General features: G+C 32.7%; 2 protein-coding genes across 3 annotated transcripts; one reads left to right on the top strand and one right to left on the bottom strand.

Moving 5' to 3' along the window:
• Positions 1-327: 327 nt before the first annotated feature.
• Positions 328-6027, bottom strand: LOC106665868 (transmembrane 9 superfamily member 4). Its single transcript, XM_014392667.2, has 10 exons — positions 5613-6027; positions 5319-5552; positions 2854-3031; positions 2633-2794; positions 2291-2568; positions 2025-2228; positions 1795-1952; positions 1475-1734; positions 1212-1395; positions 328-1111 (listed from the first exon to the last, which is right to left on the bottom strand). Exons 2-10 carry the CDS (start codon positions 5539-5541, stop codon positions 872-874), a joined length of 1887 nt encoding a protein of 628 aa, XP_014248153.1. The 5' UTR covers positions 5542-5552; positions 5613-6027; the 3' UTR covers positions 328-871.
• A 3560-nt stretch (positions 6028-9587) lies between these two features.
• Positions 9588-17403, top strand: LOC106665870 (actin-related protein 2). Of its 2 annotated transcripts, XM_014392669.2 has the most exons (10): positions 9588-9758; positions 9883-9993; positions 13446-13460; positions 15648-15727; positions 15802-15937; positions 15993-16202; positions 16264-16413; positions 16482-16575; positions 16634-16818; positions 16887-17403. In XM_014392669.2, exons 1-10 carry the CDS (start codon positions 9711-9713, stop codon positions 17055-17057), a joined length of 1200 nt encoding a protein of 399 aa, XP_014248155.1. In that variant the 5' UTR covers positions 9588-9710; the 3' UTR covers positions 17058-17403. The 2 variants fall into 2 exon arrangements, with proteins under 2 accessions (XP_014248155.1, XP_014248156.1); XM_014392670.2 differs by lacking the exon at positions 13446-13460 and having other exon boundaries at positions 9589-9758; positions 16887-17057.
• The last annotated feature ends 1867 nt before the right edge of the window (positions 17404-19270 follow it).

Genomic DNA, 19270 nt, shown 5'->3' with positions numbered 1-19270 from the left:
AAGAATTTAGATTCATAAAGAACTCTAGAATTGCTGCAATCTTTTTGTTTAATTATTAATGAATTTATTTATTTGGCATTAATAAACGAACAAAAATTTTGAGGAAGTTTAACATTTCTTTATCAATCAAAATCGAGAAACAAATCGCAAAAAAAGAAGAAAGAGGAGTGTTAGTTTGTAAAACAATAATTTACCTGAGATATCTTTTTATTTTAGAAAATCCTTCAGTACCATAGAAAAGGGAAAATATTAATAAAAACCACATTCCAATAAATATTTAATTATTAAAAATTTAAATTATGTTTTAAAAAAAAGTATACTTCTTTGAAAATAAATCCATAAACGTTTATTAGTATATAAGACAAAAATGATAGACCTAACAAATCTGATAAACATCAATAACAAAAATTAATATCAATTTCGATATATTCTCAAATTTTAAATTTTAAAAATGATTGTTTTATAAGCAACTTGTCACTGTTGAATGACTACAAATCCATTTTGACAGACATACATGCAAATGCGATGAAATGTAATATCATTGCTGCACCAGATTATACACACAAAAACTTTAAATTTGATAAGTTTTTAACTTACAAAACATCAATGTAAAAGTTTTTAAATGGCAAAAAAATTTACTCGCATATAAATGTCTTTTCTGTTTAATACATCACTGGATGACAACATTCACAACCATAAAAATGTATACAAATTTTAATAATTAATTATTCTTAATAAATTAGTTCATTGATCAGTCTAACTTAGGCTGGATATTCCGTGCAGTTTCACTTCTAATATTATTAAACTGAGTTTATTCTTCAAGAAACAAAACACAAGAAGAAAAAAGAAACAATTTCACTTTAATCACAAACTAGTCTATTTTCACAGCTCCATATATTTTTATAATAAACGAATATGCGGCGAAGAATCCTATGGTACCGGTCAGCAGCCAGAATGTCAATACCATAAGAAGAGTGTAACTGAAGTAAAGCAGTGTCGGAATGAACTCTGTGATTTGTAGATTTGAAAAAAAGTAAAAGACAGAATATATAAAAACGTATATTGCAGAACCACCGGGCACCATCATCGACCTCCACCACCAATTGTAATCCTGAAATTAAATACATTACATTTAACACACAATTGATACACTAAAACATAAAAGATTGAATTAATATGTAATAATAATCTGACAAGGTGTTTTTACTTACTTCACCACAAAGTTGGAAGTAAATGACGACCAATGATATTTCAGCACAAGATATAACCAAAATGAGAAAAACAAGAAATAAAAACCCGAACATATAATAGATTTGGTTCTGCCAAATTGCTGTAAATATAAATGAGAGTTCGATGAAGACTACAGCAAAAGGGAGCATTCCTGCCATTAATACACTGAAAGAGGTCAAGAATAAATTTTGATGTTTTATTTTTATTTTTAATGTAGAACAACTGTGATTTTTTTATGACTTACCAGAGAATTGGATTCATATACCAAACTTGGTCCGGCACTTGCCTCGGGATTTGATTGGTACGCACCGGCTGGGCAAAAGGCTGTTTCCTATAGCCAAAGAAATAGCCGAGGTAGACAAGCGGCAATGAAACCCCGAACCACATTACCAAAAGGGCAACCATTGTCGAGAATGGGACCGCACCAGATGAATGTTTACCCCAGATGAAGAAGTTCAAAAAGAAACAAACTCCAAAAACAATGCCTGGATAAAATGTAGCAGTCTAGGGGGGGAAAAGTGAGTTTGAATTTTCGTAATAAAAAATTATTTAAATATAAACTACCAAAAAAGCTGTTCTCTTCCATTCTCGGCCCTTCATCGTTTTATACAGTCGTGCAGAAATATAGCCTGCAATTAAACCAGAAAAGACGTAAAGCATTATAGCTGCAGTCATAAGCGCACCCCGTGATGCTGGAGACAACATTCCTAGCATGGCAAAAACTGAAAACAAATTTCTCATCAACTTTGAAACAATAAAAAGTAGCCCATATATAAATATTTTTTTTGCCTTACAAAGCGTTATAAGTGCCATGATCAGAATCTGAATTCCCGAGCCAATAACAGCAGCAAAAAATCTTGTATTCCTTGGAGGTCGGAAAACGTCCCCATGAACCAGCTTCCAACCTGATTCTTCAAGCGCTTCCTCAATAAACTCATCAGAATTGTACCTTGCAATATCTCTTCTTAATGTTCTGATCATTATTCCCGTGAAAGTTGCTTGAAAATGTAATTAATAATATATTAATTATTTAAATTTAAAAAAATAGAAATTTAATTACCAAAAAGAAAGATGATAACAGCTAACGAGTGAACGATGGAGTACCAATGGATTTCGACATCAGTCATCTCAAGGTAAATGTCCCAACGTGAAGCCCAACTCACGTTTGACGCCACCCAGCTAACAGAATAAGAAAAGACCAAATTTGTACTCGGTTCAACGAGTTCCTGAGCTTTTTCATTTTTCCCATCCATAAAGCACTGGTTATTTCCAAATGACAGACCCATCAAGTCGACAGATTTCGCTTCGACCGCAAATCCGACAACTCTATGCTCGTCTCTGAAACACAATGTGATAAGTTTGAAAGTTTCATTTACACTTTAAGCATATTTGCAACACGCACTTGCTGACTGTGTGATAATGAAGGATAAGATTTAGATGATTATTTATATAGACCTTATTATCAAGTACATATCCAAGCCTGTAGCCTGTATATCCATAACGCAACTTGCCATTTTCCGGTGCTGTCCACAACATCGTCGCACATGGAAGATTGTCCACTATTCTAAAAAAATTTAAAAGCATATTAGAGAACCTGTATAATAAATGTTATGCATTACTCACAAATGGACGATATATTCCTCTCGGATCATTTCTATAACTTTTTTCAAATCCGGACCATCCCATGTGAGCATTTTAATCGAATTCTCCCCATTGGTACACAAAACCTTGCAAGACACATTTGTTTTCATATTCACTTCATAAGGCGTATTTACAATCCTATCTCCTCTTAGAACTTCACCTGAAAATTTGACAAAAACTTTAACAAATCAGATTAAAAAATCAGCTAGTCTCCAATCAGAATACAATAACAAAGGTTGCCTAGAGCTAACAACCACATTCCGTAACAAACAAATCTAAAAAATGCCAAAAAGAATGAAAATGGAAGCAAAACCAGTGAAAATAGTAAATAAATCATCATCACCACCAACTAGTGTGATGAAATAAGTGTGATCATTTCTAATTTTTTTTTAACTGTTTACTGTTACAAACTTTTTTTTTGGGGGGGGGGATACAAAATAATTAATCTACAATGGAAAGCAAGAAGGAAAAGAAAAGCACATTGGCTCAAACACATATTTAATATTTTTCAACCTATAAAACACAGCAAATAAAAGTTTATTGAAACAGGTGATCCCACGACTCTAGCCTTGGAAGATGAATGGAATAATGGTGAAAACGTTACATGTAATGTTAATAACAAATGCCCATTTTACACAAAATTATTATTGTAACTGCCTGCTATTTGAGTGTTGGTATGTGTTAAGATGTTTTCTGTACTAAAGTAATGCAATCGTGCCCTAGATGCTTTCCATCCTAGTACTCATTTCACGTTTCACTAATAAGGAGTAAAACCAAAATTTCAATAAGTTATTTTATTCCTCTGATGTAATGTGCGTTCTAATGATTCAAAGTTTAGTCGATCAATAAAAGTTAAAAGTGACATGAATCAAGTCAATCAAAATTGAGCAACTTTTAATTTTCAAACATTTGAATGTTCTTGCTTATACCAGACCGCAACTCATGATCTTCAAATAATCATTCTTAATTTTGTTTTTCTAAGTACAGTATTCCAGCAATTTCTTTTATAATAGAATTCAACACATTTTCTCTCGCTGTCATCATTAGGCTGAGGGGGTTCATAAATCATCCTTTTCTACTCTGCTGCTTTGCATTTCCTAGTAATCTGAGGCAGTTTCTTACCTTTGCAATAGTGAATCTAGAAATTTCTATTTCCTAGAATAAAAGCATTTTCTCTATAATCTGTATTTTTTAATAACTGAGGCGGTGAATCCAAAGGAAGTAATATTTATGACAAAAATTTAAAAGTTTTAGCAAACCAAAACTAAGGTCTTGGTTGAGATGAAAAAGCTAGTGTCACGAATGGGATCCAACCCAACAACCGTCAATTCAACTTTGTGGGTTCGAATCTCGCTCGTGACACTAGCTTTTTCATCTCAACCAAGACCCCAAAATAAAAAGTATAATTAATTAAAATAAATTATATGATCAATTAAGACTACTAAATGCATATATGGGTTATCATAAATGTCGACAGCTTTTGTGCCAAAGATGTTACACACATCGTTGCATGGTATTTTGATGCAAAAGGCAAACGTCTTAATTTTGCAATAATATGGGAATTCCAAAGGTAGTAATGCTTGCAACAAAATTCTAATAATTTTAGTATCATGTAAAGTCTACATTGGATAGTCTATTATTGGGTTGTCCGGAAAATAATGCAGGATTTTAAGTTTTCATTAAAAAAAATCTATATAAAATATTCTGTTTACGTTTACAGGATTACTCATTTGTATGNAAATTATTTTGATTAAAGAACATTGCTTTAAAGTAACTAGTTTCTTTTTTTTTGTTTAATACCAAAATCCTGCATTATTTTCCGGACAACCCAATACTTCAAGTACACTTAAGGAACATTTTTGTTTTTTTGAACTGTTCAACAAAAAACAACACTCACAGTTCACTAGTTTTCGTGGTCTGCTTGACCAACTAATATCTTTCAATTAATTAAGGTTTTTAGTTGAGATAAAAAAGTCAGTGTCACGAGCGGGATTCGAACTCACGATCTTCGGTTAGATACGCCGCTGTTATACCACTTGAGAGGTCATGATAGCTCAAGTGGTAGGGCAGCGGCGTATCTAGCCAAAGATCGTGGGTTCGAATCTCGCTCGTGACACTGACTTTTTTATCTCAACAAAAAATCTTAATTAATTGAAAAACACTCGCAGTGTAAAAGTTGAACAGGAAACAATCAACTGAGAAGTTCACAGGTTTCAACTTGAAAGGAAGAACTGATGAGTTGAATGACGAAAAATTTAAACTTTAATTGATCAACTAAAAAGTTGAATTGTGAGAACACAAGTTTAGTTAAACTGACAAACTGTGTGTGTACAGAGATCCCCAAGTATCAAACCGAGAGTACAACACATTAAAATCGGTCTAACAAGCTCAACTACCTTCCCAATCTACACGAAATGAATTTAATGTTAAACTGCTTTACAACGAACCTAAGTTTTCAGACTTGTACACAATGCCTTTAGGTGGTCGGCAGAAAGGTAATGTGTAATAGTCGTAAGGAAGCTGGGTCATAGTGCTAGTCATTTTAACTGCCTTGACTTCGATCGGAGACCCGTCCGTATACTCCACCGGAGCGACACCAGGGACGTAGAATCCATCGGAGAGGCCAAGCAGCCAAGTCACATGAAAAACCAAGGCCACTAAGTACTTCATTTTGAGTTATGCTGAAAAGCCAAAACAAAAATTGAATCAAATGTCAAAATACTAATGCAAAAGAAATTTACCTGGAAAACAATTCGTCACATATACATTTTATTTATCGTCTGCACTGATTTATCGTGGTGATGTGTTTCATTGTTCAAATACAAGACTACTCATGTTCTGAGGAGGCGAAAAGTGATAACACAAGACTCGCAGAATATTACAGTCAACGCTAGGATATGCATCATAGTGAGAGTAAACAAAAATTTATAATAGAGATAAGCTTGGATTCAAGGGGCGCCGTAGAGAAATGACGGTATCGCTGACCGGTTCGTCGTAACCGTAGTGACGACCGATTCGTATCGGCCGTGTATCGCTCGATCCTTCGGCTTTCTCTTCAGCTCGCCCCTTTCCTTTCCTCCGAATTCGAGGAGATTGGAGAATCAAAGCCAAAGGTTAAACTGATGATTCCAGGCTCGAGAATGATTCAGGGTTGATAGACGTGGCGATGCATCGATAATTGATGTTAGAGAAGCATCGTTGACCTTACGGTGACACCGTAGCGCTCATCGTAGCGACGACGATACCGTGTATGTATGGCCTCGTGAAACTTCTCTTCGAAAAATCTCTCGTTCATAGACAAATATAAATAATTACACAATAAATTTCTTAAGGATATATTGAATTATATTCAATAAAGCATGATTAAAATTAACATTCCAAAATATACCAATATTTATATTTAAGTGACGTTCGAAACTAATCCATTAAAAATCAAGACCATTAAACCAACAAGGCACATCATAAAGAAACAATAAACATCGTGGACAACCAAATTACGTTGAACTTTTTTTTTATGGTTGAAGTTGGTTTTTATAATTTCCGTATTGCAGTTCATTTTTTCTTCTTTTGCTTGATGAGCATGAACCTATACTTAGGATGGCAAAAACAGAATCTTCAATCTCAAAATGGATCCAAAAATAACAAAAAGAGAAACGGCCAAATTCTACAGGTGACAGACATAGCAAGCTTATGATAAAATAAATAAACTGGCAATGCTCAGAGGAGTGATAGGACTATACTGGGTGTTTTAATCTAAAATCAGATTTTTTTACATAAAATTTTATTTTCTCAACTTAAACGTCATTAAAATAGAGATTTGACCTTTATTTCGCAAGCTATATTAAATTTTTCACAAAATAACATTTCCATTGAAAAATTCGCACTTCCGAATACACAGAAGTAATTCAAAACATAACAAATGGCAAAACTTTTTTTTAAATACTCAATTGTGGCTCGTGAAACGATTTTTCAACTAAAATTTTTGGGTATTTCACCAAAGTAGCCTTTTTTATATGTATTGCGAGGACATACTCATTTTTACGTTTTTCGCCAACGAAATAATAAATTTTAATTTTCATTCTAATTTTTCTTTATGTACACTTTATGAGAAGAATGGACCTGATTTTTTTACCAACTAAATCTTTTCATTAAAAATATGACATGTACAATATTCTTTTGTTACTGCTGCACTTGGGTTCAAGATCACGTTTTTTAACTTTGCATAGGATATTTCACAAAGAAAAGTTTTTAAAATATGAGTATATCCTTGGAATACTTATAAAATGAGGCAACTTTGGTCGAATCCCCGAAAATTTTGATTGACAAATCATTGCACGTGAGAATTTTTCAACGGAAATGTTGTTACCTTGTGGAAAATTTAATGTAGTTTGCTAAATAAAGGTCAGATTTGTATTTTAATAATGCTAAAGATGACAAATGACGATTTTATGTTAAAAAAATTGATTTTAGATTAAAATCACAAAAATGTTAATATGTCCGGAGAGAGACAAGATAGAAACTTCTTTCTGGAGCACTGAACTATGTTTTATTTAGTGAATCCACCCCTTAACCCTATAACACCCTGTAAACCGATCACTGACATCTGAGAAAACATCTAAATGGGTATACTCAATGATGACTAAGTTTGCGGTTATGTAAAGACAAATTTTTACCCGCGACTTCCCCCCCTTTGTTTTAGTATACCTTTCTAATTCGTTGCAGAGTGCTAGTATAGCTTTCTAATATAATGTCTTGTTTCTTAAATTCTTCTCTTTTTCAGTCCACTTCGATCTATACATGGTAAAAAATTGATAAGATCTCCTAGGGACTGGAATTTCAAAGAATGCTTTCTTTGCGCTTATCTGTCATTATAGGAATGCACTGTCGAAATTTCAGCCCTTAGCACATCCAGCGGGTTGGTCGTTATCATCTTCGAATGCGAAGCAACGGCTCTATGAAGATATAGACGAACCTAGGATACAAAGAAAACCCAGGGAAAGCAATTATATCAACGACAGTCATTGACACCTAATACTTCTGAGAAGAAGGATCGAGACAATAGCCCTAAACTAGGGATCTAGCCAGAAGACTGCAATGCCCGGGGAGAACAAACCCCGCTTCCTTCCTATCCATCATCATCATTATCATCATCCTGCACCATTCTTTTTCATACAATTGAAGGAAACAGTGGAAAATCGATGAGGGTCATTTTTTGTCAGAATCGAGATTTCACCGGCATCTGTTGGCTTGTGACATTAACTATTAACTCGCCAAATGTGGCTAGGGAAAACCGATTAGATTCCACTAAAAATCGCGTTTGAAAATGGGCGGTACAGTGGAAGAACGATGAGGCTCCATCTCCCCGGCATTTTAAAAAAAAATTCTTCCACAAGCAGTCAGAACGCTTATAATTTTTTGTGACTCATGTGCAGTGCAAAATAAAAATTATACAGTTCTGCGATTCCTTCACCATCGCATCTCGCAATAGAAAAAGGAGAGTGTATTGTGTAAAAGTTTTCTTTCCCATCCGTGGCCATGGTTATCAGGAGTACGATAGAGATATGATTATGACATGATTAATCCAAAATCCTATGTAGGTATGCCTCAAGGATGGAGGGATGTGATTGGTCCGTAAACCCTGATTGTAAGAGGGAATTTTTCAAATCGTGGACAAATTACTTAGTACCGATGTACAAACCGAAATGCCCACACAAGAACGATTCGATGTTTGAAGATATCTCTTACACACCACAGTATATACACCAGCGCACTTCATTCTGTGGAGCTTATAATAAGCACAATGTGTTGTGGGTGCCAAAAAAGGAAAAAAAGGGGGAAGAACCCCGCACCAAAACATCAGCTTCGTAAGTCCTAGGATGGGCCCCTTCCAACATACGTTTCTCACCAACGAAGTTGCCAGGAGGTTTTACAATAATTTGGTCACAGATAGAACTGCCACAAAAACTCAGGATGTTTATTTTGATTAGGAGGTAGACGATGAGTAACGTAAAAATTTTTAGCTTAGAGCTTCTAACTTTTTTTAGTTTAGTATTAATCTAAAAATTTTACCATAGATATCATTTCAGAATTTTCGTTTCACTTGCATGTTCATCATTGAAATTAATAATTATTCAGAAATCGTGAGATGCGGTCTGGTGTGATGTAGGTTTCAGAAAAACATTTTCTTTATCGTGCCAACATTTCGATCTCAATAAAGATGTTTATTGAGATCGAAACGTTGGGACGACAAAGAAAATGTTTTTCTGAAACCTACATCACACCAGACCGCATCTCACGATTTCTGAATAATTACCGATTAACGGTCACTAATCACCACACATTGAAATTAATAATAAAATTTCGTAATCATGGTATTTTCTTATTCGTTCCTGGGTTTGAAATGACGGTTTAATGGTTTTTGGATCATGAGAATTACTCAGAATGAACTCTAAATGTTATTACAATTATTGAATCAAACATCAAAAAAGAAACTATTTCACCAGTCGTCATGAAACTTTAAATTTAGTGTTTCTCAAATGTTGAAAAAATGGAACCTCATCATTTTTCCACTGGACCCTTCAATTCGATTAGCCGAATGGCCAGTGTATTATTTAAAGCTTCATTCTTGGACCATTTTCGTATTCTGGCGGGTAATGACGTAGTTGATGATTCGCTTCGATTATCGCGGTGTCCCGATAGTCGAAAGACCTAACGGGCCATCAACCAATTGCCATTCGTCCATACGCAACCAGTAGATATCAATGGGGTGCGGTTTTCTTTGATTCCGCCGGTTCTTTTTTTCTCTTTATTGTACAATACTTGCTTAAGGTGAACCAAAGATGGACAGCGAAGGGAAGAAAGTCATCGTCTGCGACAACGGGACAGGGGTGAGTCAAATTTTAAAACCAAATATTTAAATTGAAATCGCTAATGATTCACTGTATAACCTGTTTTTATATATATATTAAACCGTGTTTGTATATTTATTAATTAGGTTGTTTTTGTCTTTAGTTCGTCAAATGCGGCTACGCCGGTTCAAACTTCCCCGAGTACATTTTTCCTTCTATGGTCGGAAGGCCCATCATAAGGGCTGTCAACAAAATAGGCGACATCGAAGTTAAGGTAACACGAAAGATTTTTACTCATGTTTTAACAATTTTTCCACCTAGATTTTTTCCAACTGTTGCATATTTTGTATTGTAAATTTATGTATAAATGGATCCTTCGATGTGGATGGATTGTGTGTGTTGTGATAGGGCTTCAATCTCTGCTGGAGGTGTGGCTGTACAGTACATGCCATATTCAGAAACATTAGTCATCAGTTATCAACTACAAAACATTTTACATACTTCATTATTTTTTATTTAAAAAAAAATTAATAACGTTTAAATATACTCGGGCAAATAAATAATCGTGTTTTATTGTTTATTTCAAACTATTAGTACTATTATTGTTATATTAATTACAGTATTATTTATTTTAATGTATATGAAAGTAAACCAAATCAGAAATTCAATAAAATTTATTTAGTTATGATAGTTGGAAAAACAATCCACCAAAACAACAGAAAATCATTTACTGATAGATTATAATTTAACTAACATTTTTTGTCATTGGTGGCCATGGAACCACGAAAGTTCATGCATTGACACAGTGCTCTTCACTGTAAGGTAAAGCTCCCAAGTTTGAATGCAGGGGCTGACGCACTAATGCCCCCCCCCAAAAAAAAAAAAAAACACCCTAAGGATGAATATGACCTCTGCTTTGGGAATCCTTGAATAAAAAATAAATATTCTATTGTGTCACTAAATGATTTTTCAGTATTTTGGTGAATTTTCGTTCAAAGCATCATAATTAAATTATTTTTTTTAGAACTCATGAATTTCTGATTTTGTTAAATTTGGTTTAGATTAAAATAAATAAGTGTGGTGATTAGTGACCGTTAATCAATATTTATTTAGAAATCGTGAGATGCGGTCTGGTGTGATGTAGGTTTCAGAAAAACATTTTCTTTTTCGTGCCAACGTTTTGATCTTTATTGAGATCATCTTCAGGGCTCAAAGTGTTTGACTTCTGTGTAATTGTGTCATTCTTGCGTGTCATGTCGAGAGGACATGATCTCAATAAAGATCGAAACGTTGGCACGATAAAGAAAATGTTTTTCTGAAACCTACATCACACCAGACTGCATCTCATGATTTCTAAATAAATAAAATAAATAAGTTGAAATTAATAAATATAATGATAAAAATACAATTTTTTAAAATAAACAACAAAATATGACTGTCCTTTTTTTTTTTTTTTTTTTTTTTATGTATTTGTGTACTGACAATTTGCAATCTAATGGCACCATGAGATAAAAGTTTAATTTGTAACGTGTTCGAGCTCTTAAGTCAAAATGCTCGTATCTCAAATAAATTTTCCATAATGAAATTCGTCAAAGGAGGTGTCGGTGGCCACATCAGTTTAAGCGACACAGTGCTCATTACTGATAGATTAAGGTCCTGCATTTGAATTGTACCTGAGATTATTTTTTTTCCCCACCAACATCTGAGGGTTGATATGACCTCTGCTGTTGCAACCCTTCATTAAAAAATAAATTAACAAAAAAATCATTGAAATGAAATTAATTTGTACCAGCCCTCAACAACTGAATTTTTTATTATAATGTATTTATAATGAACAAATATTGCATCCAAAAAAAGGACATACAAACTTTTTTTGAAATAGATTTTAATGTCATAGCAAAGCAAAGAACGAATTTCAGGCTTTTAAAAGATGACATTTATTATGTGTTTTGTATGGAATCCTTTGGCTTAAAAGTAGTTTATCCAAAACAAATAAGAATAATATTTTATATCACCATCTGCTGAAGATTGAGCAGATTAAAAAAAAGTAAATTTACTATTTTGTTCAAATCTTCTCTCAAAACTTCAGTTAATTGAATTGTATTAATTGGTCATGCGGGCCACGAAAAGTAGTGAATTTTGTTTAATTTTTCATTAATGCTCAAAAATGTTTTTTTTTTTTAATATATAAAGATTTTATTGTAACAGACAATATTTAGACCTGTTGATGGCTCTTATTTAAAAAAAACTCATATGTTGGACACTCGGATCACAAGGTAGATACTAGGTCGTAATGAGTTTTTTAAAATTTGTATTTGTAAAATGGTTTTAGTAAGTGGCACCCATTCAGATTCCTGTTGAATGGGCTGATAGTATAAAATTTCTGTGGGTCCAACTCGTATTTGCCATGATAGCGGTTCTGGCTTTGAATCCTGACAGAGCCCATGGCTTTTTTTGTTGATAATGGTATGAAAATTGTATTGTAAAGTGCATTTGACCCCTTGTCCTTGAAACCCAATGGGTAGTTGCACATTAAGCCCTGCTGAAGTATAACTTTTTAAGATTTTTGTCCTCTAGAACTGACGCAAAGATAAGTTGATAGAATATTTTGAGAAATAGCATAAAATTGTTACTTTAAAAGTAGTTTTTTGTTTTTTCGTTGGGGGAAGGGGAGTGTTTGGAAAATTCTAGGGTGGTGGTGGGAATCGAACTCATGGCCACAGATTTTACAAATACTTGGAAGCCCAAATTTCTGTTACTCCCTTTACTTCCTTGATCAAAGTTTTGTTACCATTTACTTGGTGAAAACCCTTCCTGTTGATGTAAGACCAATTATTGACTTTTTAAAGTTCAAAACAGACAACTGCCTCAGAGTAAAATAATATACAATGGGTCCCTAAAACCTTCTTTCGACAATATACTAGAGCAGAGTTTGGTAGAGGGCCAAACGATAAACCAAATCAGGTTCAGTCATCCAGGTTGAAACTTGAATAGGTATATTTTTGTAATACGTACTATACTTTAGACAAAAGGTCTTTTTTTGTAGGAGGTGATATTTTTACAGACATATTTAAACACATTTTTTCTGATAGTTACAAAAGGTATACAAGTTGTTACTTTATTATTGTCAGAAAGCTATTTTCTTTGCAACCATCTCATACGCCTCGGGGTTAAAGGGTTATTACATCCCATAGTAATGGGATGCGTTGATTTGATGATGGTGTTATCCACAGAATTGTTTAATAACTCTGTTCAGTTCAGAAATATCCAGATGTCTGTAAAGTATTTTATTTCTAACATATAAAAAAGCACTGGTTATGAGCTTTAAAATTTGGTTTAATAAATTTAAAAATTGTTGTCAACTTGTGCTTCTGTTAGGCTATACCATATGACATTTTGTAGTTATGAATAATAATTAGAACTTACAGACATGTCCTTTGTGTGATGTTTGCGTGAAACTGAAGTGTGAATGTCCAATGTTAATTGTATCAGTTGATGTTGATGTATTTCAATGGGTTTCAATTGTGGGCTACAATTATTGTTTCTCTGTTGGGCTTTGAATCGCCAAGCTAGTGTTTTTTTTTTTTTTTCACAATGTTGCTTTTAATATTTATTTTGCCTTGAGCCACTCTGTGTACTGTAAATTTTTGTATTATACATTTTTTAAATTTATTACTTATTTTTTATAAATATGGAAACGTCTTCATAATTATTTTTCTATTACAGGGATTAACTGTCAGAGTAAGCATTCTGTAAAACTTGTAAGAATATTATTTGAAATTGTGTCTTTTTCTTTTTTTGTAAAAACCAAAACAATTTTTTCCATTTGATTGTTAATTTGAAATTAATCAGCATGGTCTTTACTTACAGACGCGAGTCAAAAACAAATAGTTGTAATTATTAAACATATCTTGACTAATACAAGCCTTTTTTTTTCTCCTGTTGTATATAAATCTTGTAAATAGCTTCCGTTACTAAACAAAACTGCATATCTTCTTCTCTCAGCCTTCTTGTTTTGCATAATTTATTTATACAAAATTATCTTACATATGCTGGTGTTCACCTGCTGACCCAGGAATTACCCGTAAGTCACAGTACACAGGTTGTTTTTTTCCTTGATGCATGTTTTTAGGTTCATTTTTGTTACTATTCAGTACAAAAAAAGGTGGCCTGATGTAAGCATTTGGCAGTTATAATTTTTATGACATCCAGCTTGATGTTCGTTTATGTTAGATTTCTTTTTTAATATAGTTAAGTTGGTTATGCAAAAATTTCATGAGAAATAAAACTATCATTTAAATTGATAAACTATGCAGAAATGAATAGTGATACTGTGTTTATTGACCTTGATGATGCATTACTCTTCTTTATTTAAAAAAAAAGCCATCATCAATAAAGTTTTTTTAACAATATTAATTGCTTTTATAGCAAATAAAAAAATCCTATTGTTTTTTTGGGTGGTTTGTTAATAATGAAATTAAGCTATTTTTTATTATATTGATGCTCTTTCCTCTACATACTCAAAACAGCTTTTCGAAGGTTTCTGTGATTGTCATACTTTAATTACGAGTCTTATTAGCTAATGTTAATTAAATTATGTTTTATGAGGGTAATTAAAAAATAAACAAGTTTGTATTTTATTTTTCAAATTTTGTGCTATCAATTAACCAAGAATTCATTATTTTTCCTGCAGATTGGTAGGTTTTAGATCCCTACATAAAAGAAAGAGGATTATGTGATGCACCAATTGCTCATGAAGGCTTCCACCCCAGCATCGTCTTGAAATCTTTATCCTAGTGGTTTTGTAAAGGCCAAAATAGGTGAAAATTACAGGGGGGGGGTGAAACTTTCACAGGCAGAGAAATATTACCAAGAAGTACATAAAGCCAAACTGCAATATCTTTGTCTTGATGATTCTTCTTCATGATAATGCCAGGCCACATGTCACAATGCTAAAACTGTATGGAAACTTAAGGACTTTAGGATTGGGAACCTTTCTGCATCTTTATATTCACCCGACCTCTCACCTACAGACATCCACTTTTTTAGACATTTTGATCACTTTTTGAGGGATAAAATTTTTAGAGAATGCAGTGAAGCTGAAAAAGCCTTCCAAGATTTTATTGTAAATCGAAATAAAGATTTTTATCCCATTGGAATAAAAGCTCTTACGTGTAATATTAAATTGGCAGAGGTAAAGATTGTGATGGTAAATATTTCGAATAAAGTTTCATTTAATTTAATAAAAATTAACAATAGTTTTGACTTCCTTTTCAAAACCTGTATTATTTCTACACCAGGTTAATGTATGTAGAACATTTTGTGTGTTTGTTCCGGGGGTGATATTGCATTTTCAGTTGACAGTTGTCAGACATCTTTTGTTTCTGTTATTCATTTTTATTGATGGGTTACTCAATACTTACTTTCTGTCCTATGATCATAATTTAAAACGGAGGTCTTTAGACATACCATATATTATATATGAGAAGAATATTCGCTGAACTTGCACAAAATTCTTGCTGTGTAGCAGTTATTGTACTCTCCCTTGTAATGCATTCAGCTGTAGCTGTACAATTTTTCACTTACGGTTCTTTCCAGGGCCAAGTTTTTGTATAAACAAATGCTTAAATAATTGAAAAATAATTGACATTATTATGGCATGTGTGTTCAAATGATTCGTTTTTGTTCCTTTTCGTCAAAATAATGCCTGAGATTGTTTTACTTTTAATCTTAATTAGAAACTTTTCTTTTCAGCGAAATGATTGTATTTGTGTTGCATGTTTTTGTGTTTTAAAAGTTGAATATTTAATGTTATGGTCATGCGTTTGTTATGTTTTATTAGCAAATCATCCTAAGCATTTTAATTTCATGTTGCTTTACAGCCTTAAAAATATTTATTATGATTTTTTTTTTTTTTTTTTTTTTCAGGATTTGATGGTCGGAGATGAGGCTAGCAAGCTGCGCTCCATGCTTGAAGTGAACTATCCAATGGAAAATGGTATCGTGAGGTAAAGTTAAATTTAACTATATTTATTTATTTTATTATATTATTATTGTTTAAATGAAAATGTGTTTTTATTAGGAATTGGGAAGATATGTGCCATGTTTGGGATTATACATTTGGACCAGAGAAAATGAATATAAACCCACACGATTGCAAAATCCTTCTCACTGAGCCTCCGATGAATCCGACAAAAAATAGACAAAAGATGATTGAAGTATGGACATAAAATATTGTTATTACATCGTTTATGCTAACGTCATTTTTGTTAGGTTATGTTCGAGAAGTACGGGTTCAGTGGTGCTTATATCGCAATTCAGGCCGTTTTAACCTTATACGCTCAAGGCCTTTTAAGCGGGGTCGTAGTCGATTCGGGTGATGGAGTCACTCACATCTGCCCGGTCTACGAGGAATTCGCACTTCCTCATTTGACTAGAAGACTAGACATAGCTGGTAGAGACATTACTAGGTATTTAATTAAGGTATGTATCAATTAGAAGTTTTATGTTTTTAAATAATTTAATGAAATTTTGTATTTTGTAGCTACTTCTTCTCAGAGGGTATGCTTTCAATCATTCAGCAGATTTTGAGACTGTTAGAATAATGAAAGAGAAATTATGTTATATAGGTTATAATATAGAAACAGAACAAAAGCTTGCTTTAGAAACTACAGTTCTTGTTGAACCTTATACAGTAAGTGTTTTATTTTATTATTTTTTTTACAGTTTTGATAACAATGTTTTAATTACAAATATTTTTAGCTTCCTGATGGAAGGGTTATTAAAGTCAGTGGAGAAAGATTTGAAGCTCCAGAAGCCCTTTTTCAGCCTCATTTAATCAATGTTGAAGGGCAAGGTAAAGGAAAAACTTTAATTTTAAATAACTACAAATTATTAGTGTTATTTTATTTAAGGTATTGCCGAGATGGTATTTAATACAATTCAAGCCGCTGATATTGACATGAGGACAGAATTGTACAAGCACATCGTTCTCTCCGGAGGGTCTACCATGTACCCTGGCTTGCCAAGCAGACTTGAAAGGGAAATCAAACAGTTGTACTTGGAAAGAGTTCTCAAGAATGATATAGATAAACTATCGGTAATATTTACAAATCTTCTAAATTTATAATATTTACAAAACTAATTGTACGTACTTACCTGTTTTAGAAATTCAAAATAAGGATTGAAGATCCGCCACATCGGAAAGACATGGTTTTTATTGGCGGTGCCGTCCTTGCCGAAGTAATGAAGAATCGTGATACGTTCTGGATGACAAAGCAAGAGTACGAGGAGATGGGCGTTGATGTCCTTAAAAAGCTTGGGTCTCGTATCAGTTAATCGATACAGTTAAATGGATACAAATTTAAAAAAATTAATAAATGGACTTAAAACTTTGAGCACGGATGTCTCATACTGTGATATACCACTTGAGTGCTCTCTTGTCCTATGAAAACATAATCAACATAATTATTGTAATTAAAAGGTTTTATGCATTTAATTTTTTATCTTTTTTAGTTTTACTTCTATTGACAATTGAATATTGTGTTTAAATGTTCTATATTATTTTTATCAACAAATAAAAGCATAATAATAGCAATATTGCAAATTACAACAATGAAAGTTAATATGCTATATTTACTATGTACTGTTTAAAATGACATTACACTGTTATTTATAATTTTAATATTTATTTGTGCAATTCTCAATTAAATTGCTTAAACAGAACCATATTATTTTCTTTATATTATTGGTAATAATAATTATATAGATATATAATGTATTTTTTAAAAATATTTGGTTTCCTGTTGTTTGATTATATTTCTACACCTTTTATATTTTCAAATTAATCAAATTTATCAAGTAATTAAGAAGAAAATTTAAAAAAAAGCCTTACATGGTGTTTATCCACGTGATGCAAAAATAAGGGTAGTCAATATAACACATAAGTAAGTGTCACAAGCGGGATTTAAAATAAACTCTTTTCTATTTAATTAAGGCCTTGGTTGAGATAAAAAATGGGGAAAAAAGATAGGAGGTTAGTGTCTGAGTGTATCGAAGACATGATAGTTCAAGTAGTAGAGCAGCGGCATATTTAGCCGAAGGTTGTGGGTTCGAATCCCACTTGTGACTGACTTTTTTATCTCAACCAAAACCTTAAATAAATTGAAAAGAATTTATTTGGTTAAGCAGACCACAAAACCTAATAAATGTAATAACACATAAGATCAAGAACCCTTTTGTAAAATTTCAATATCAGGAGCAATTGCTAAATGAATCAAGATGATCCATACGAAACCTGATTTGCCTTCTACATGAGGTGGCGGGGTCACCCAATAATTGTTTCCAGATGCACTTTATTTTTTATCGGCTATTATTTTTCTCTACTTTTTTTAATACCTATTTTGAAGCAGTTTTTAGATTTGCTGTGAAACCAGCTTTCAAACGTTATGCTCCATTCCACTCCACTGATGCCTGTGAAAGTTTTTCAACTATTTTGTTTTTTTTAAAGTAAGATTTGATTATTTTTACATAGAATATAATTACAGAATAATAAATGTACTCATAGATAGCAATTTTCTTAGATAGCATCGTTCAATAATTTTTACTAAAAAAAGTCCTGTGGCATATCGATGAGCACCTCAGACAGAAAGATAAAATAAAATGAGGGAAAATGGAACCCAATCATTGGACATAAACAATCCAACAACCTAACAAACTTTGAAAGGAAAGAGGAACTGGAAGGAAGAAAGAGGAATAACTGAATGTATTAAAGGATGCAGGGAAAAACTGTGAATGCTAACAGAACATGGCAAACTAATTGGACATCTGAAAAAGACTGGCATAACCCAACACGGCAAGTGTAGATTCTCCAGAGAAATAATCAAACCTACTACATTTGCCCGCAGGAGGAAGTGTTTAAACGTAGAAGAGATTCAACCACTGAAACTGGGCCTACTCAAAGTTCCTTGATGAACTAGGACTTAACGGTGTGATTTAAGCACAGAATGGAGGATACAATAGCTATCTACTAAAAGTCATGAATTTCTTATCTCGTTTAATTTGGTTTACATGAAAATAAGTGGTGTAATTAACATAATGAAACAAATACATATATAGTTAGAAATAAACTGAGAACTTTTGTGATTTTCAGGGTATTGTAAGGGGAAAAAATCAAAAGTTTAACAATTTGGTGTTCTCTTCATTTAATTTGTAAGAAACTGAATTTTTATAAAATTAGGTTATAGTACCTATTTCTATTTTTCTATTCAGGATTTTCTAATTTTTTTAAAAAATAATTGTTAATTTTTCACAATGGAGTTTTAATGGAAGAACATTCAAATGTAGAAGGTTTTGATTTGATGAAATGGTGCAAAAAGTTAGCCTTTCACCTCTTCCAGATGCTAATGAATAGTTTTTTCTCGTTCAGTAGTTCTTACCAATTGGACAATAAGTAAGACAACTAATTGACTTACTACTCGACATGATATAGTCTGGTTTTCAGGGAATATCCTAACCGTCCCTTCCAAAGAGCCCTTCAATCTCGTACTGTC

Source organism: Cimex lectularius, unplaced genomic scaffold, assembly GCF_000648675.2.
Source record: "Cimex lectularius strain Harlan isolate CLEC.00 unplaced genomic scaffold, Clec_2.1 scaffold12, whole genome shotgun sequence".
In the NCBI taxonomy this organism is placed as follows: Eukaryota; Metazoa; Arthropoda; class Insecta; order Hemiptera; family Cimicidae; genus Cimex; species Cimex lectularius.
The sequence above is the reverse complement of the archived record's forward strand: the minus strand, read 5'-3'. Positions and strand labels throughout refer to the sequence as shown.